General features: G+C 44.2%; 5 protein-coding genes across 5 annotated transcripts; 2 read left to right on the top strand and 3 right to left on the bottom strand.

Annotated features, from left to right (window-relative positions):
* On the bottom strand, window positions 1-5,345 carry L203_105743 (uncharacterized protein; the record flags this gene model as incomplete). Its single annotated transcript, XM_066215110.1, has 7 exons — window positions 1-528; window positions 594-3,465; window positions 3,519-3,801; window positions 3,852-4,780; window positions 4,830-4,923; window positions 4,970-5,277; window positions 5,341-5,345. 7 exons carry the CDS (start codon window positions 5,343-5,345, stop codon window positions 1-3), a joined length of 5,019 nt encoding a protein of 1,672 aa, XP_066071207.1.
* A 158-nt stretch (window positions 5,346-5,503) lies between these two features.
* L203_105744 (uncharacterized protein) lies at window positions 5,504-6,923 on the top strand (the record flags this gene model as incomplete). The annotated part of the gene is made up of 10 exons (XM_066215111.1): window positions 5,504-5,617; window positions 5,668-5,887; window positions 5,940-6,017; window positions 6,072-6,096; window positions 6,145-6,163; window positions 6,218-6,272; window positions 6,328-6,345; window positions 6,399-6,770; window positions 6,824-6,830; window positions 6,890-6,923. 10 exons carry the CDS (start codon window positions 5,504-5,506, stop codon window positions 6,921-6,923), a joined length of 942 nt encoding a protein of 313 aa, XP_066071208.1.
* Window positions 6,924-9,263: 2,340 nt separating this feature from the next.
* Window positions 9,264-11,318, bottom strand: L203_105745 (uncharacterized protein; the record flags this gene model as incomplete). Its single annotated transcript, XM_066215112.1, has 7 exons — window positions 9,264-9,293; window positions 9,344-9,434; window positions 9,494-9,933; window positions 9,987-10,161; window positions 10,213-10,291; window positions 10,339-11,244; window positions 11,306-11,318. The coding sequence occupies 7 exons, from the start codon at window positions 11,316-11,318 to the stop codon at window positions 9,264-9,266; spliced, it is 1,734 nt and encodes a 577-aa protein (XP_066071209.1).
* Window positions 11,319-11,460: 142 nt separating this feature from the next.
* Window positions 11,461-14,470, top strand: L203_105746 (uncharacterized protein; the record flags this gene model as incomplete). The annotated part of the gene is made up of 15 exons (XM_066215113.1): window positions 11,461-11,640; window positions 11,699-11,869; window positions 11,918-11,963; window positions 12,012-12,061; window positions 12,115-12,138; window positions 12,186-12,345; window positions 12,397-12,448; window positions 12,500-12,665; window positions 12,715-12,782; window positions 12,836-12,989; window positions 13,040-13,321; window positions 13,378-13,514; window positions 13,562-13,967; window positions 14,019-14,121; window positions 14,181-14,470. The coding sequence occupies 15 exons, from the start codon at window positions 11,461-11,463 to the stop codon at window positions 14,468-14,470; spliced, it is 2,289 nt and encodes a 762-aa protein (XP_066071210.1).
* A 1,391-nt stretch (window positions 14,471-15,861) lies between these two features.
* On the bottom strand, window positions 15,862-19,236 carry L203_105747 (uncharacterized protein; the record flags this gene model as incomplete). Its single annotated transcript, XM_066215114.1, has 9 exons — window positions 15,862-15,894; window positions 15,948-16,040; window positions 16,471-16,635; window positions 16,693-16,836; window positions 16,884-17,579; window positions 17,636-18,121; window positions 18,168-18,510; window positions 18,560-18,726; window positions 18,784-19,236. The coding sequence occupies 9 exons, from the start codon at window positions 19,234-19,236 to the stop codon at window positions 15,862-15,864; spliced, it is 2,580 nt and encodes an 859-aa protein (XP_066071211.1).
* Window positions 19,237-20,142: the final 906 nt, after the last annotated feature.

Here is a 20,142-nt window from a genome sequence, read left to right on the forward strand (position 1 = left end):
TCAGTTCCGTCTGGCTATAGCCAAAATCAGATCTTGATCCCATCCAATCCTCCATTCGGCAAGTCTCTTTAGTTCTCTCCAATATCCAGGTCCAGTGCCTAGGCGCTCAAGTTGAACACTGGGTAATACCCCGGTCAGACTGGGCGGCAAATACACTACAAAATCAGCTTCACTGAGCAACGAACGCAGTAAAGAGCCAAGAAGGAAGGAGAGAACACAGGCAATAATCAACCCCGGAAGAGAAGTGACTGGTCGTAGAAATCCTGGTGATGTCACTGGCTTAATTTCTTCCTTAGGATTCACTGCAATTATATTGCCAGCCGATGGTTCCTCTTTTTCTACATTGTCTCTCTCTTTTAATGTCACAATTGCAGATTCCAATGGGGGAGAAGAATGGGTTTGAGTAGGCGATCCTACTGCAGTATTTGGCGCAGATGCAGAAAAAGGAAGACGTGAATATTTCCAAAAGTTATATGTATAGCGCGGTTGCTCAGCGTTTGATGGACGCGAATCCAGTGTTTGAACGGGCTAAAGTTATGAATGATCGAAATTAGTATTCTCAATACTCAACCGTCGTCTGAGGACAGACTCACCTTATCATCATCGGTCTTGTTTGCTCTAGTTTCATGGTCCACTGCTTCATCTTTTCTGAGCATATTGGCCGTCTCATCCATCATATCTTTCAAAAACTCTGATTTGACAGCTAATGGCTTGTCGAGAATTTTGCATCTTTCCTTCCTCCTTGTTGTGTCCTCATCGCCCTCAACAGGAGCAGAACAGTATATTAATTGCGGTATTTTTTGTTTGGCCGCCCCATCCTGAAGGCCAAAGTGTTTGGCACGTTTCTCATCCTGAATCGTGAGCTCTTTCCCTTCATAAATGTAAACAGCGCCAATCTCTTTTGCTGTGCTTTTCTTATCTTCCATAGCAGCATTAGGTATGGGATACATCTGATGAGGCTTGAGACGCAATTTTACAACTGCCCCATCATTCATGAGATCTAACAACCATCTAGGTCTAGGCAGCATAGTCTTGGGTTCAGTCAAGGGATCGTCGATAAGAAAATCATAACTGCTTGTGGGTAATGTCACTCTCAAAAGATGTCGAGATGGCAAAGTGGGATCTAACGATGCAGTTTGAAGTACTGAAGGCACAAGGGAGATTATTGCAGGCTTGAATGGAAGGGAGATACGAGGAGGAGGGAGATCGAAGGATAAAATTCCATCGCTGGCTGGGGTCGTTGTAGCTATGTTTCTGGGATTTGCGAGAGATGTTGAATGTAAAGCCACAGGCAACGATACTGCCATAAGTTCTATCTCGCAACCCTTCTTTATTCCTTCTCTTCCAATGTCTACTTCCATGATCACCAAGTCCTTTTTGCCTTTCCGGATCTCTTCTCCTGTATCAGTGACAGTCGATAGCCCAGTGTGGACACTTGACCCTGAGTCGACATGTTTCATGGTTGGACTAGGGGTCTGATCATGGCTGTTAGACTTACCAGATGGTTGAATAATAACAGTCAAATTATACTCGCCATCCTCATTCCTCTCGTCGATTCCCATACTGGTTTCTTGTGCGCCTTTCAGAGCCCACATGCCTTGGTTGCTCCGTTTGCTGTTATCTTCTGGAGCTAAAACCATCATCCCTGGTTCCTTTGACCTCGATGGCGGCCCTTGACTTTTCAGTAAGGCTTCAGCTGCTAGCAAACTCCTTGGCAAAGAAGAATTGAGTATATTGTTGACAGAGAGAGGCATTCCACATGAATAATCTACACACGCAAGGTACATACATCGAGTAGAAGGGATAGCGTATTGCTCATGGGAGTAGGGATCAATTGTCTCGAGAATCCATCCCTCAAGTATGATATTGCCAGCATAGAAGTTAGCTTTATTATATTTCAAAGGATCGAGACCGGTAGTAATAGGATCAAAACATGAGGTAGAAGCATGAAAAATAGTTGAGAGAGAACTTCGCGGACCATTTAAAGAGGGAGATGGAGGTGGGCGATCTGACATTTTTGCCACAACTGTTGCCAACAACATACTTCTTTCTTTAAAAGGAAATGTTGTATGCGCAACAACATGACTTAGTTTGATACCACAGCCATACTCTGCAAGAACTACTGGCTTCTCAAACCTCTCATCGCTCTTGAAAACAGAGATTGCACTGCTCACTTCTTCGGCAGTATAGCCTTCAATAATCCTACCTGCCCTAAAAACAGGAAATATTTCAGAGACGTGATCGATCACCTTTTTTTCAACTTTGAGGCCGTCTCGCTCAGTAACAGGGAGCCAGGATGCGGGAGTAGTTGATTCTCCATCCCTATCGGCATGTATGCGCGCCAGCTGCTTCAACCCAGAAACTGCGCCTTCCACGGGAGTGACACCAACCGAAAGAGAAGGGAAAGATGTCGCAATAGGAACCAGCGCGGAGCGAGTCGCCTCGATGGCATAGCTGTACCATTTTAACAAAGGTAAAGACGTTTTTGGAAACGTCGATGCCGGCCGAGGTTCAGATGGAGTTTGTGTCAAGGCAGGCGAAGCCTGACTAAAGTTGGTTGTGCTTAATTTCTTTCGAAGACCCAGACCAGGTGGTTGATCTAAAGGAGCTCGTGTAGGACGACCCCGTTTTTGTTTTTTCAAAAGCTGTACTTTGGCTTCTGGAAGATCTTCGAGATCAACCTTGATCTTGCTACCGTTGACAATGATTTGAGTTTTGCTACCCAGTATCTGGGGTCCTTTTCTCACAGTCACTGACACTTTAAACCCACTTTCCTCTCTGATCGAGATTTGGTCATGCTTGATAGTTAGCCAAAGACCACCACCATTAGGAGATAATTTGTGTCTCCGCAACGCGGATATAGCCTTTTGAGGTGGGTCTATGACAATCGACAAGGAACTGGACCACTGGTCGGCGTCACATCGAATTTCACACTCGACGCTGTCAGCTTCATTTGAAAGATCCGTTCGTAGCGAGCTGTCATCGCTGCTGCCGGCCTCTACGCTATTTATAGAAGGTAACGAAGAAGGAAACGAGGTTGCTATGCTAGACGAAGTGATGCGGCGAAATCTGGCTGGAACATATTCGAACTTGAAAGTTTCGTTCGCAGCGTCATATTTGGAAGAGATTGCTTTGCCTCCTTCGAGACGTGTGCAAACGGGAGGTCCTCCATGTTTGATTGCAAAATCTCCTATACCTGTTAGAGCGCTCATCATCGCCACCGGTATACTACTCTTGCCCGCCCATCCTCTAGGGTCACTCTGTTCTAGAAGCGTCACCTGTGTAGTATTTGGTGAAAGAGACTCTATGGACCATCCCTGCAAGTCGATTTGTGTGCGAATGATTGATGGATCTAGAGAAGGAGGCAATGAGGGAAAGAGAGAAGTGTCATCGATAGAGAAACCAAATATATGAACTGAAGATGGAGACTTATATGTAGTACGGAGCATCAAGTTGTCTCGAGCACTATCTCATGTCAGTTTTGTCCACAATCCGCAGCTAATGATGATGGGACGAACGCTATCGGCCAAGCCGCCTTTGACTGCAAATGCCAAATATCTGTCAACTCATTGACATCTTCGACAAGAACAGCATCTTCATGTGTCTTTTCCCATACACATCTTGTCCCGGGATTCGCAACAACTGCAAATAAGTCCCAGATACCAACACCAACGAAAACAGCTTCTGCTCGGTAAACGATGAGGGTTCGGTCGATGGAGTCTAGTTGATGAATGGCAACGCCACGAGAATCAAGTATGGGCTTCCACTTTGGCTCTGGTTCCTGCAAAAGCGAAGTAAAATCTACTAACATGTCAATACACAGTCTATTAGGGATATATTTGTTGGCTTACAGATGTAATTACGCTTTACTAGGCTTGTAATCTCCTTTTGTGTAGCGTCTTCTTTCTCTTGCTTTTCATCTTCCTTTAATTTTTCTACACTAGTACCCAAAGTTTCGAGACTGAGCCCTGTGATACTTGCCGTCTCCTCCAACAACGGCCTATCTGGTAAAAAAGACGGAGGTGGTTCCATGCACTCAATCGTCATTGGAATACCATTGATACGAACTCCAGCAGAAGATGAAGTGGTTCTCTCAATAGATACGCTTGCCCGTACAAGTTCTTCTTCCGGTTTTAGTGGCACATGCGAAAACCGGACTATAAGCCTTTTTGGTAGCAAAGAATTTGGGGACAAAGCGGGCGCTTGTCCTACAAAACAAGACCACATAGTCGAACTTGACTCGGTTTCTAATTGAGCTTTTACTTTCACTTGAACATCCCAACTTTCCTCTGAAGATAACCCAAATTCTATCTGGCGTCGCAGTCCTTCAGTCTCTTGATTCTTGGCACAATCATCGATTATGGCATAATGGACATCAAGGGTAACGCGTGATGGATCATAGGCGACAGTACCTATCGAGACGTTTGGTCCGTAACCCAACAGAACAGGAACAGAGGAACTTCCCTCTCGCATGTAGTTCACTAAATTGACAAGAAGTGAAGGAAGGTGTTCCCGAAGGGCAGAGCCAACTGCCCATGTACCATTCGGGTTCCAATTCCAAAAGCACGATATCCGAGTTTTACCATCCGGAGGGGAGTCTCCTATTGTAGAAGAAGGGAGCTGAACACACCAAGCAAGAAGAGAGACATGAGCTCTAACATATGGTGGCGCAGAACGTAAATATGCTGGTTCATGTCGCGAACGAGGGAGTGATGTGGAGATGTCTATCAGGGTGTGGTTATCGGCGAGAGTTTTTGATATCGTTACAGTATCACGAGGGCTAGTTATATATAAGTTTCTTTCATACATGAAGGATTGATCAAAGATACCTTGATGGCCAACCGAGTCTATAATTTGTTTTGATAACTCTGGTATGCGCATCCAAGAAATCCAGAGTGACAGCTTCCTCAACCATGCAATCCCCTGCGGAAGATCAGGAAAGCCTAATTCTGGTTCGCAAGAGACTCACACATTCGTCTGGTTTCTGGAGTTACAAGACACCCTCTGAATGCATCAATACTGATATCGCTGCCGCAATCCACCTCCGCCACCGCACGATACACATCCCCATACTTATCGCTCCGTCTGTGCACGAGCACATCCGAGGCCAAAGCCGTGCCGAGTCCATTGGAGAACTTTGGTAGCTTGCTTGAACTACCGTTGCTACTTGCGGAAGCTACCGAGACTGGTTTCCATGATGAAGAGCTGCTTGAGATGAGAAGAGCCTTGAGGTAATTGAGTGATGAGTCGAGCGCATCACGCCACGCTGCCTCCAGTCTACTTGTCAGCGCTTCTCAAGGCATTACCACTCACTTGCTGCCATCATCTAGGTTTTCTAACCTCATCCTGTAATAGGATCGAAAGTAAAAGTCAGCTTTTGTGTATTGATGACATGACATTATCCGACTAACAAGATCACGTGACCTGAGCAGTAGATAGCACTCCAAGGCGGACAAGAAATCCCTTTTCATCTCAATCCTCAACATAAAGCATCAGGCCTAATATGATCGGCTTAATGACGCTGGCTCTCCTATTCCCCAATGTCTGGGCTCATGGAGACCATTCTTTCGACCTGACAGACCAGACTGACAAAGATCTCTCTTACGCCGAGCGACATGTGAGTGCCACCGGAATGTATGTGGAGCTGGCTGACAGGCAATAACCCAGATGCACACTGAGCATCATATAGACTCATTTGACTTGGAATCATTCTTCAAACTACATGACTTGGACATGAACGGATTGTGGGATATGCTGGAGATCCAAGCGGTATATGGTCTCCACCACCCTACCGTCAAGGACAAGATTGGCGAAGTGATGGAGGTGGACGAACGAGCAAAGAAAATTGTGAAGGAGGTCTTGGATAAACTCGATACCAATGGCGATGGCAAGTGCTCCATATTGAGCGGTGGCAGCGACACCTTACGCAAGTGCCATAGGGAAAATATCACTGGCGGAATTCTTGGCGGGCGGTAATGGCGGTTTACCAAATTTTGAAGGATACAAGAATCTTGGACGTAAGTAGATGCTAGCTGATACTGACGCAAAGCACTCTGCTGATCTTCTGTCAGACCATTATGACGAAGAATCGGAATAGTATGCCTTTTCCCTTCGCCATCCGTACATTACTGACTCTCCTATCAGTTTCCTTCATCATGAAGAGGTAATATTCCACTCAAATTGAGTAAAGATGTTACAAACTTATGGCTGCGAACAGCTCTACCACTCTACTCCAGATACTCAAACGGACGAATCATATACCCACCCCGAAGGTCCGTGCGCTCATCACTTTCCATCTGTAGTGTGCTGACAGCCATGTCTAATTAGATATTGAGCATTTCAAGCGTAATTTGCTGTCTTCTTCATTCTAAATTGCTACTAATGGCTTTCCGCTATAGATCATGTCAAGATTGAAGAGGAAGAAGATGCCCGTGAACGTAAATTTGAAGGACTTGATCCCGAAGCCGACCTTTCCAAAGACCATGTCGCCGCCGACCCGTTGGAACACCATGCTCACGCGCCAGGAGAAGGGTCTTCGGAGAATCCTGACACTCAGTTTGTACAAGAAGAGCCGAAAGCTGGCGATGAAGTGGAACCTTCAGTCAAAGCTGCACCCAAGAGAGTGGATCCCGGTGCAGCACCTCAAAGAATCATGAGGGGTGGTCATGCCGAGGAGTTTGGAGGCCTCAGAGAAGCAGCCAAAGGGAAGATATATGGCGGCGGAAGACCGAAGACTCTAGAAGAGAGATTACGGTCTGGTGTACCATACAGTGAGTTGCTTTAAAAGTTACACGAGTTGAGGCGCTGCTAATGAATTGGACAGAGTACAAGTGTGTATTGAATTGTTTAATTCAGAGATGAACATTGACAAACAACTAACGAAATATAGGATGCGTAAGGGTCTCCGTTACGACGAGTTTTGATTTATCGTCTCGCATCATAAAGTGCCCGCAATGTATTTCTTGCATGTCCTGCCAATCACCGAGGAAATCGATTACATACGATATACGTAGTATACAATAGGGTGTTTCTTGATAAACCAAGGCCATCAATATCCTTTTGAAGAATATAAACGGTACAGGCGTAGTATATCTATAGAATATTCTTCTTGAAGGCACAAGCCATATGCTTGCTGAGCTCCTTTGATTCTTTCTCACATTCAATTCACAAAGACTTTGGCAAAGCAGGAAGACTTACATATCAGCAGCGTTCTTCGCCAAACCATACAGGGTAGCACTCAAATGAGCTGAAAATGAAATAGACAAGACGCTGGTATCGACCACTTGTCACAATTGGGGTGTTCTGGGGGGCTTCCTTGGGACGACTTATAATAAGTAACTCTTAAGACAGCTAATTAATATTCATTCCCTAGAGAATCTATGGAATGAATCTACTCTTTATATATCATTATCCTTCAACCATCCAATATAGGCGAGTCACCATCTTCAACAGGATACACGAGTTGAGTGTCCTGACACCACTCTGGGATTATCGGTACCATTGGCTTTGAGTTCTACCCTACAACGTCACCCAATCCTTGAGGCATCATTGAATAAGTGGCAACAGGATGGTGTACTAAAGAGACTGCTAGAAGTCAACATACATTCGGTTGTGATACCAAACTCACAGACGTCATTTACCCAATTTTGCCAATCTTGATCTGACTCTCCGTTTCCATTCTCGAGGACTGTATGTTAACCTGGAACATTTTCCTCGATCACTATAGTTTGAAGAGATGCGCTTTGAAAGATTATTCTTGCCATTCAAATATCTGCTACTTGAATACTTCAGTCTACCTCGCCGTCAAAATAACGCGGATCAGTGTTGAGATTTTGGAATGAGTCACCCAATTGGATAAGGACAGTTCGGCGCGAGAAGAATAAGGGAGACCAAGTGTCAATACCAAGACCGTCGTTGAGAAAGCCAGTATCAAAGAACACCTCGACCAAGTCAACAGACTTGGTAAGCATCAAGTTCTTTTGGACGGAAAAAGTATCACTTTGCAGTATTTACGAAAATGAAAGCGCCGGCATCGAAAGGATTTTAAGCATAAGAATCCAGTTTGGAAGACATCTTGGAAGCTATTGTCAGGAGTGAGGTTACTCTTGGGCTTGGTCTGAGAGTCCTTGGAACGAGTGGCTTATCTAGGAATATCTATCTAAAATGGATGAAAAAAGCCATCAAGATTCATTCCTTGGGGAGCTATCAATCACAATCCCTTCCTTATATCTCTGAGGCTTTTGCGGCAGTCAACCAACTATACCATCCCCTCTGCATACACAGTAGGCTATGTTTTACTACCCTTTCTCTGTCCATGATCCTGACAGCAACTCCATCGCTTTTGTGTGAAAGTTGCATGAGATAAGTATCAAAATACTATTTAGTTATGAGTGTAAGTATTGTGTCGTATGTATTGTTTGAAGGTAATGCTGAGATAAGGAGGTGTAAAAGGTGGATTAGAATGGATTTATATTTATTTGTTGTCGACGTGAAGATTAATTAAAATTTCAGGGCGGAATAGCTTTTTATCTAATCATATCATTAAATGTACAATCATATTTTATGGTTTTGTTTGGTTCGGCAAATCAATGCCCACTGGCCTTTCTGGAAAAGTAGCTGTGCCATTCTTTTTACCAAGAGGGTACAACTGTAATGGCTGCATGAAAAATTGTCAGTTGTTGCTCCATGATTTCTTTCCTGGATATTTCGCATGAGCTGAGAAACTATGAGTTGGCTATCATCCACTTCATGTGTTAGGGGAGCTCGTTGTAGCGCTGAAACTTGCGTACGAAATTATATGGTAGTACGGAAATGGACTCGTTCATGGGTATCAGCACAAACAAAATTGATTGACTCTTAACAGTGACTTTTGAAACGAAAACGGACTTTAGGTGTTGGTGTTTTGGTATGCTTCAAGATGTTTTTCTAAGGAAATGAGAAGAAAGCAAACCCTAAGAGCCTCAGTTGCTTGGTAAAAACCGTAAAAGGAAAATCTGTCAGATTTGAACACTTCCTAGTCTGTGACGATAGCCAGGCTCTTGACGATGTTGGTTTATATATATGTCTTGACAGTCTCACACCTTTTCTGCTCCAAAAACATTTCTCAAAGCGACGGTATGTCAACGCAATGCATACGTGCTCTTACCGTAATGCAAGATGATGATGCTGTTGCAATATAAGTATGATGATGGTAGGTAATTGTTGTATTGTCATTATAGTATCTATCATTAGGTTGATGTTCAACTATTTGTCGATAGTGGTAATTAAAAGCCCTGTTCTGCGAGATAGTCCGCCTTTGAACACCTTATTAGCATAATACAGCAGATGAATCTAGTATTCTCACCACCTCAAGGTAGAAAGTAGCTGGCTTAAATAGGATAGGTTTGCCAGTCCATCCAGCCATAGCATACCTGACTGAGTTCACCCACCCGACTCTAAGGATTCCATCAATCCTCGTACAACATAATTGTATTTAAAGATAGCAAATACTTACAAATCCAAGTGGTTGACTCCTACCAATGTTCCTCTATACTCACCCCACATCGCACTGTGTACCGACACCAGACCGTCATTTGATCCTTCTTTAGCGTAAATGACACTGTGAGGATATTTGAAGGTATCAAATAGCCCTGGATCGAATTGAGCGCCCCATGAGTAATATTTCACATCTGGATCATCAACCACTTCCATATTGAACTCCTTCATTGTGTTTGTCCTTAGGGCGCTAAAAGCTGTCCCGTCTCCAGAATGAGGGAGTCGCATGGCCTCAAGAAGTCCGAGAAGTGATGGTAAGTTGTTACGTCCGATAAGATTATCAATGACATGATCCGCGAAGGGAGAGCCTCTATGTGGAGTCGAGATAGTTGTGAGGGATACGGGAGAGAAACTTTTAGGATTGAGTTGGGATATGAGATACCGACAGTCAAGGCCACCCTGCATGTTTATCAGGATGTGATGCAGCAAATTTGAAAAGCCTTCAAACTTACCATACTGTGGCCGACAAGATTCACTTGCCTATCTGGATACTTTTCCGATATCAGCTCTGCCAAGATTTGGGCCCTTTCCTTGATTGAAGAGGTGGCCGGTACTCTGGCAATAAGGACTTCAACGCCATTAGACTCTAGTACTTCTTTGATACCTCTCCAATGTGATATCCGTAGACTACTATTTTAATCAGGAAACAACACATGAATCTTGTTCTAAACGACATACGGTGGCATACTGGCAGGGCCCAAGTAATCAAAGCCTAGTAGACCGTGGCAAAATACTACTGGGTGTTTGGGTGATCGATCTAAACAATGTCAGCTCGCAATTTGCGAAAAACATGAACGAATGTACACTTCTTCCTTAGCTTTTCCTTTTCCTCTTCGACTGTATCTGCTTTATCGTCTTCATTCATCATTTCATCCACTTTCCCTTTGTTGCCATTCCACCATCCCATAGCCCACGACCCCCAATCATCTTGAGCAGAAGACGAGGAAAAGTTTCTTTTGCCAAACTCAAGACTTGGATTCGTTAAGAGTTTGACTTTGGGAAGACTGATGCTTGGAAAAGAGGGCAACACGCTGTTGTTTGTTGCATATGACGCCTCCGAATGGCGAGAGGAAGGTGTGCCAGACAAGATGTCCGTAATAGTTCGTTGGAGATAAAGGGAGGGTGCATCCAACGAAGCAGAATTTCGTCTATGCGGGGAAGATTCTAAAGGAAGACCCGTTGAGGGATCAAGATCAGGAAACGGGTCATCAGTCAGAGCCGTTGTAGGCGTCGCCCTATGCCACGAACTAGAGCTCCTTCCACTTTGCGACGGCTCAGTATATGTTACTGATCTATGTCCATGAACATTCTTGGATAGGTATCTCTGGCTAGATGCAGGATGCCGTGTAAGTTGTGACAGTAATTGGGGAGGACGCGGGCTTAAGGGCGAGTGGTGGTGTGCTTGAGGTGGTTGAGATATAGGCGAGGGCGAAGCGTCGTCAAACGAGGACTCATGAGTAGACACTAGCGGTGGCGATATAGATGTGTGTATAGCTTCATGAATGAGGGCTGGCACCGACTGGTTAGGCGACCTCACGCTTTCACTACTTGAGGAACTTCCATTTGTGCCGAGGTATAGGGACTTTGCTTTTCGTTTCCCCTGGGAGTGCCGCCGAACAGCAGCATCTTCAATGTTTTGCTGCATTTGGTGAGGATCATGGTCGGTTTGTGTACGGAGCTTGTGGAGACTTGTAGCTGAATTCGCTCTCTCTATCATAATGAGAGAATGGCGCACAGAATTTATGGGCCGTTTGAACATTCACAAACTTACCGAGAACAAACATGTAAAGATGAAATAGAAAAAAAGTAACAAGTACAGACATCACTACCTGTTTTGCCTCCACCTCCACTTTTCATTGCAACCACTGTCAAATTGATTCTTTTCATTTTTATTCTACAATATCATTTTCATCGTCATAAAACAAGATGGAAACAGCTTCGCATCAAGGCAAACAGGTCAGCGAGCCCCTTCTCCCACTTCATTTAGCACTGGGATGGATCATCATTCGCACCTTCCCAATCGGTGCAGAGTGCCAATATATACAGGTGTATTCGCTACAGTTCACCCAGAGAATACTTCAGATTGTGGCCCGAGAAGTGTTGGAGGTAGGCAGACCTTTAAACACAGTCCAATTATAGCTGTAGCTGATGGAGGATTGACTAGGTTGCCACCGAACCTGCCACCTTTGATTCGCTTCGTAAACAGGTCGATCGACTTGTCAAAGTAGAGAACATTCAAGTTATTAAGCGAAATGATAAGAAGAGAGCAAGGGGCCAAGTAGTTGGTCCTGAAAGTGAAGACGCAGAAAAGAGTCGCAGCTGGATAGACGAAATGGTTGGTATGAAGAGTGTGGTATATACAGTAAATTGACGACGAGTAAAGGGCACAAAGTTTGAAGATATCACTACAGGATGTCTCTTTATTGACGGTAATCCCTCTGTCGCTATTGAGAATGAATTGTTGACGCTGACATCAGGGATTGATAAGGAGCTTCGAGAATTACTCAATTACGGTGATGAAGAGGAGGTAAGGAAGTCGTATGTTTTGTGTATATCTCTACTGACAATTTTGATGCATAGCCTACGGAAACACCCCCCCCTCTGGTAAAGCATTTTCTCGTTGCCAGCTGCGTGTATTAAGTAAGATATAGGAAAGACATTCTCCTATAGGGGTATTTGTTAGATCCCTCATCAATATCCTTCGGAAACTTTCGTTTGATGAAACGACACACCTAGCGAAAGAGGTGGCCAAATGGTGTGGAGTAGGGTCTAGTGGGCCACCGAAATCTACTGCCATGTGGTCTCTTGACCGTAAGTATCAACTTGCTTCAACAATATAACAAACCTTTGAATTTTGCATAGGTAAATCAGGCATGGAGGACAGCCTGGACAAGCGGGTACAGGCCATCCAAGAGTGTGTCCTGATTGATGATTGAAACAGCCAGGACTGACATATGAGGTAAAGCTACCAGTTAGCAAATTCTACCGCGGATTGTTCAGGCAGTCTCCAAGCTTTGCGAAGATTTTTTGATTATCAGTTTCCCTCTTCGGGCCGAGGTCAGCACCAGCATGCTTTACTCAACATTGCTGTTTTTCATTACGCTACTGGAGGATTAGAATCTGCTCGCTCAGTACATGGTGTTTACGTGGATGGAGAAGAGATGTTGATTTAAATTTCAGGCTGTGGACGAAGCCATTAGAGTATCGAGAACTGCAGGTGATAGGGTCTGTTTGCAACACTGCATGAGGTTCGAAACCTTTTTTCACCTACCTGCTCTCTTTCTAATACCTTACGCTATAGCCTTTCTCTTCGACTGCAAACGGAATCAGATAACTTAGCTTTCGTTCCCGGAGAGACCATCAAAGTTCACCAAACCCCTATTCCTGCCACCCGTTTACCAATCGCCTCAACACCTATGGACGAGCTCTGGTCTGTGAAGGCAGCCCTTGACCTTGTGAATTGTTTCTATTGTTCTCAATCTTGTGAGATTCTGATATCATATAGGGTGAGCCTGTCCATATAGCATTTCGACGAATTTATACAGCATTGGGTATTTCGAATCAGACTGAAGCGTTTGCGACGGACGAAGAAGGCGACGATAGGCAATATCCCAAACTATGGCCTACAGGTCAGGCGCTTGACGTTTCAGCATGGCATGCCATGCAGGCTGGATTGTGGAGTCTCTTAGGTTCAAATGCGCTTGCAGAATTTCATGAAGATTTAGCGGTAGAAGCAGAAGGCGATGGAGATGGCGCACTGACAGTCTTGCTGACGAGGGCCCAAAGAGTAATTTCTATGTCAACATTAGAAATGTCCGGAATGAATTAACAATGAGTTCACAGATGGCAGATGAAGGCCAGTACAGTCAGGCTTTGGCAATGTTAATGGATATATTCGTCGTCCAAGGAATGTCTGTTGCTTGGTATCATCGTTGGGCAAGGGTTGTCTGGGGTATTTGTGAGCGGCGTTTTACTATGAAGTGAGATTCGTATTTCTCATTATAGTTAATTGGCTGAACACGAACAGCAATGACTTCAAGTCATTATCATATCTTTCCTCGGTGCGGCCGTCCAAATCCATTTCCAAACGTCTTGGGCCTGGAGGTCCTCTACGAGAACTTAGCCATCCGCTTCCTGTTCCTCTTTCATCCAATGGAGGGCCCTCGACGTCATTCAAGTTTTCAAAACACATTCGCCTCCTGCAGGATCACATCCAGGAATCGTTAAAAACTGCCACAAGTCTTCAGTCAACATCAGCGCCTGCTCACCTCGTTCTTCCCCACGTACTTTCGGCTGTTCAATTGAGCAGTGAACTGGGACTTTGGCGAATCTATCGATTTGGGGTAGTAATTCTTGCGGAGTGCATGATGTCAATGGAGGGCATACCTATGGCGGCAAAAGCTGTTAGGGAAATTGAGAGTATTTGGCCTCAAGTACATGCATTGCTCCTCATTTGCTTCTGTAAGGCTGACAGGGGCCGATAGTTACAAGCATCACAGGATCAGGAAGCTTTGGCTCGTGGTGGATTATGCTTGGCAAAAGCGCACCTAGATCTTGCATTAGAGTCAAGTGATTCAAAGTACCTTGGTCAGTCCTCAAATTCTGAAGGTATAGCGTAATGGAAATGCTCATTTCATGGTAATTAGAGCTAGCTATTGAATGTCTTTCTGCCGCCCTTTGTCATGCTCGGAGGCTAGAGTCTTACACCCTCGTTCTCGAAATCACCTCTCTCAGCGCCCTGGTAACTCAGCTGTCTACCACAGATGAGTTCAAAGAATGTAATTCTAGTAAAACGGAATACCAAAAAGCCAGTGATGACTACCTTCAACTCAAACATAGCAAAGACGGCTGGTGTCTACCGGGACGTGAGTGTCTAAAGGAAATTATTGAAGCGATTACTTGGGTTGGTCTCAGAGCATCAGAAGGCTGGCAATGAGGTAATTATACCCTCATCAACATATACACATAGACATAGGTCAATTACTGCATCCATTCATGTGCATTGGTAGTTCGGCTACAAATGACATATATTACCAACAGATTCCAAAGACGCAGCAGTACAGAGCTATGATACGTCCTATCAGAATCAAAGTATGATATTTTGACCATTGATTGCCAGTGATTGTCTCTTTCTTCCTCGCACGCAAGCTTGCCCAATCACAAGTGTGCATCACAGCAAAGAACCTAAATTGAATTCCTCTCCAAAAGATCTAAACTTTCTTCCAGCACCTCACAATTCAACCTATGCCTGCCAGACATTAAACCATGATCAATTTCTATTACCATGCCCATGCTATGCTTGTCTAATTGCCACCATCCATCCACTCGAACACTATTATCTCTACTATCATCAACCTAACACCACACCGAGCCGGGGTCAAGTGTAGCACTGCGTTGGTATCCTATCAGGATCAAGCCTCCTACCCGGGGACTTTGAATAGTATCAAGTGATGAGAGATGGCGACCACCTGGGGATGGTAAAACGGATAAGGGTTAGAGTCTCTTGTGCAAATGATTGTTTGGGTGCATCACGGGGGTGGTTGTTCGGCTGTTTGTTTCAATATATCCTCTCTTTCAATATAGCTTTCAGAAAAAAGAACAAATCACCTTGCCCTTAAAAAGAGCAGCAGGGATTTCATGTGCTATTTGGGACGCTTGGGGAGGAATAATGCCAAAATTGAACGTAGCGATGAGATAACGCTTTTTTTTCCATGATCATTCATACCTGTTTCCATTGACCCATGCAGGAGTTTTACTTTAGAAACCATACCTACCAACCATGAGATCCTTCAAACAGTACTAGTCTCTTGTATTCACCTTGTTCAAGGTCATCAATTATGAATGAGATTTTCCTATGGATTATGCCAGAATTTTGTCATTGACATACAGGTGAATGTCTCATTTCATGTTATCCAGGATCAAAGTGTCCTGTAAGATAAGGCAGGGGTGCGATAAGATGAGTCATATCGGTCACTTGGTCTTGAGAATCTGCCCTTCCGCCATAGGAAAGATCTTTTGTCATTTCCATGTCATCTTTTGGCTCTTCATTGGACCCATCTAGGCTACCTCAAGGACGTTTTGAATGTTTTGCGATCTTGAGAGAAGTAGGTGGACAGAGACCTCGACCTTTTGAGACTGTGCCAGCAGCATTTAGCGCCTGACACAAAAGCTAGCTCGATGATATCCATCGCTTCCTCCAATAGTGGCAACAGTGAATGGCTGTCCAGAAACATTTGTATTCTTGCCCCATCCCTAAAGATGCACATCGTTCTTGCAGGTGAGTCAATCCGGAGCGACGCCGTTGTAGCTCATCAGATGCATCAGCCTTCATGCTGAAATGTTCTTTTGAGTTCCCATTCGCTACAGTAACCATGTCAATAGTGTTTTGACTTGATCCAGAAATCGAAACTCACTGCGTAGCATTCTCTTCTTCTTAGCCTCCAGCGGACACTCCCATCACGGAACCAACCTTTTTCGCGACGTTCAAAACATACTCTCTCCCTTTGCTATGACTTGCCAACCCCCAAGACACCAGGATTGCGGTGACGAAGAGACAGAGAAGGATGAAGAGCAGTGGCTTGGGTATTCGGTAATATGAAGTGCAGGATATTACTTTTTCTTGTTTTGCTTGTCCGAGCAGATGAAAAAGTGAATACTACCCACAAGTAATGCCTTAGCCAAGACAACACTATAGATAAATTTTAGATCATGGACATACACTTTTTATTGTTGTTTCTTTGTAAAGACAAGAAAAAAGTCAAGTCAAAAAATTATATATTTCCTGCCCGTCACTATAAGCTTCCCTGAAATGTTTGTGGTCTCAAAACTTTCAAAACCAAAGAAGGATGAGAACAAGCTCATAAATCTGCATAGATCTACAGCATACCGTGTATTGACTTTTTGATTTAAAGTCATCTATGTACTCTTCAGGCTGACTTCACTCAAAACCTTGAAAGCCTCCTTGTACGCATCCAACAAAGCCTTTACTCTTGTCCTTTCAGATACCAATGCTTCGTCTTCAAACAACAAATCAGAAAAGAGATCAGGTTTGTATAATTGGGTCACGAGGCGTTGCTGGATAGCATCCCGAGAAAAATTCACCTTTGAACAAATTATGAGCATACATAATAACCTAGAAGATCCGACATAAAGACTTACAAGCAAGTGCATAATAGCCTTGGGCACGAGATCTTGTATGGTCTGTCTCGTGATTGCAAAATAGCTAGCAATCAAGCTTCGAATCAATGTCGTCTCCATTTCTTCCTTTGCACTCAGTTGTAAAACTTCCCCTCCTTCAGAAGTCTGTTTACTTGGTCAGACTGTCTGCATGATGGCCGGGATTGACCTACCGCTTCTATGTGCTTTCCTAACGATTTCATGTCAAAACTTGAACCTCCCTCTAGTCTTCCTCTTCTTCCTCCAAGATCCGGTAAAAGATCTTTTTCTCTCAAACCCTGTTGGGAGAATTGTTGATATTGCTGAGGCTGGCCCTTACCTAACTGTCGCTGTGCAGCAATGCCAGGATCTGTGCTCCCGTTGGGACCTCCAAAGAAGTAGTTTAAGAATGTTTCTTTAGCCGTGTGAGGGGAAGCTCCAGTGACGCTATGTGCGGTGGAAGGGTTTAGAAGAATGTTTAATTGATTAGTCCCTGATGCCGTTCGATTATGTCGCCGGGACTTGTGAGGTACTTCTTTTACACCAGTCGCAGTCGTTGGCCGGCGAACCTCTGGGATGGAAGTAGAGGCCGATCTAGATTGTATAGAATATCCATTGGGAGCTGAGATCTCTGATTGCTCAGATTCGCTGTCTTCGTTCAACTCGTCCTCTTTTTCCGTAGGCTTGGGTACTTGAGGGGCGGGCCGAGCACCTGCGCGAGCAATAGCAGCCGAGCCGGCAACGAAGTCAGGATGATTGGTGTTAATATAGGCGGCTTGTATAGAAATCAAAGAAGAAACATAATCGGATGTTGGACCAAGGCGTTCTCGCAAAAGCTCAGATACAACTTCAATAAGTTGAGTGAGGAGACGCGGAAATCGTTGCAGTTCCTGCAAATCACATTTCAATTTTGTACTTTACTGAAACCAGCGGTTTTTGTACTCACGGGGCTAGTACAGTTGTGACAAATCTTCATCAGCTCCTCGTAAACCAATTCAACACATCTCAGACTAGGGGCTTCAAGTAGCTTGATCTGTGGTTTTACCAATAAGTCAAATGCTACCTCCGGCACGAATAAACTAGGTCGGGGACCAGTTGAGTTTCTAATCGCAGTTCTGATATCCGCCAAACTCAAGTTCTGGGCAGGATCAATGCCTTCAAGGGCGTGACCGAAAACTTCATTGAAGATGTAATAAATCCTAGCGCCACCAGAGAGTTCTTTGGTAGATATCTCTAGAGATGTGCCTTCAATAGAGGAGACAAAGTCTTTGGAGAATTCAGTCATGAGTTTGAGAATAAGTGAACCCCGGTGCTGTTCACCAAGGAAGGTTGCGTCGCCAAATGCGTTAAGCTCTTGCTGCGTTTGACCCATGAGAGTGTTGAGGCGCGCTTTCATATCAGGAAGTTTTTCACGAATGTGGTTCATCAAAACCTATCGTGTTTTAGCACTTAATTTCTATCAGCCGACAAGCACATACAGCGTTGAGAGTTTTGGCAAGATATCTTGTACCACATCTATGGGAAATATTCCTGTAGACAGAATGTGTATTGAAAAAGTCCTCCTCCTTGACCCTAGCATCCTCCATTGGCAAATCGGTATTGATATCTTGCTGTGACCTATTAACTACACCAACAAATCCGAGTTTGAGAGGGTACGTTCGGCCAGTCAAAATATCAAGAGCATTAGTACCGGCATCCATGATATCGAGCTTGGTGAGCACACCAAGAGTTCTGAGGCCGCGAGGGTCAACAGAACGAGCAAGCTTAAGAGCATCAGAATTAGCAAGATCAACATTTGCTGGAGAAACGGCGAGGATGACGCTGCGAGTGGTAAGCAAATTGCTGGCTCTCTTTGAAAGAGTGTACTAACGCGTTAGGTTTAGAAATGTAGTCAAGAACCAAGTTTTTTATTTGCCTCTCAATATCCGTAGGCTGATCTCCAACTGGCACTTTGGTCAATCCTGGAAGGTCGACGAGGGTCAAATTCAAAACGCCAGGACCATAAATTTTGAGGTTGATTGGCAGTTTGGAAACTCCCTTGATATATAATCAGCCTAGTCATAGCTAAAACGTTCAAAAGACATATAGATATACCTTATTTTGTCCTGCAACCCTAAAGGTCTCGGCTTCAATTTCTTTTCTGATATCTTCAAAATCGGTGAATCTCCTGTTTATATGTAGGAACTCGGCATATTCTGCCCCTGTTCCATTGCCCATGCTTCTGCCACCTGGACGCATAACTCCAGCTCCAGCAGTAGGAGCGCTATCCAAATTCGGAAGGTAAACATCGCTTGTATTGTTGGAAGATGATGATGGGGATTGGGAGGGAGTGTGTATGAGTTGAAGTACCAGAGGTCGACGTGTAACGATGCCCGATCCTCGAGGGAGGAAATCGCGACCAACGATTGTCTCGAGAACTGAAGACTTGCCGGAGGATTGTGAGCCGACTACAACTATTTGCGGTAAATCGACCGCATCGCCGCCTATGGCATTGAAAGTGTCTTGTAGTTTATTTACAAGGGCGATGAGGTCCCCGTCCATGGCCATTTTCTGTTTCTGAGGAAATCAAGATTCTAAATGTTGCAGCAAAGAATTGTTGATTGGTTGATAACTCTGACGTAGCAGATGGTGGAAGAGAAGAGGTAGCGCCTGGAATTGATGCCTCTTTGTTGCTTGAAAAAAAAGAAATAAACGTATGATGGTGACTGAAGGCAACTTTGAATAAATCGAAAAGAAGAAAAGCGATCCAACTTTGAAAGAAACGATCAACTCAAAAAAGACTGCCGAAATGTGTCGTCACCGCGGAATCAAAGTTAACACGCCTATCTACAACAAATTGAGAGTCAATAGGCATACATGGTAAAGCTTATACGCAAAGTCAAAGATTCATGCATCCATTTATCCATTTCTATTTTGCTCAATACCTTATTATTCTGCGTTGTCATGTATGATACAAATGCAAAAGTAGTATCGACGATAGCTCATTAATTTAACTAAATCGTATCCTTAGATAACAACAACGTATTCTCTAATGACCGAGAAGAGAAGAGTCTCTTGTTTTTGTATCTGATCAGAGTAATCTTTTAAGAGTAAAGACATGAGATAAAGCCCAATACACACCTTAGAGGTTTATTGTATCAATGAGTATGCCTCTGCTCAAGTCTTCATTTTAGTTCATATATTACGATGTTATGCTGAGATTGCCTCGCTCAAGTGCATTGGTGTTACTTTCTCCTATTAGGTACCAGGGTGGCCTAGAGATGGTGCTCAAATTAGAACATCAGGATAGAATCTCCTAAGCTTAAAGAGATAGAGACCTGTGTGATATTGTTCCGTACACAAGCGAGTCGGAGATGGACTACACGGCAATGATAATATTTCTAAGCCATCATTCATATCATACGTCATGGGCCCATTCTACTGCCATTGAATTGGCCGTATGATGCTGAGACT

This window comes from Cryptococcus depauperatus, chromosome 7 (genome assembly GCF_001720195.1).
Source record: "Cryptococcus depauperatus CBS 7841 chromosome 7, complete sequence".
Taxonomy (NCBI): Eukaryota; Fungi; Basidiomycota; class Tremellomycetes; order Tremellales; family Cryptococcaceae; genus Cryptococcus; species Cryptococcus depauperatus.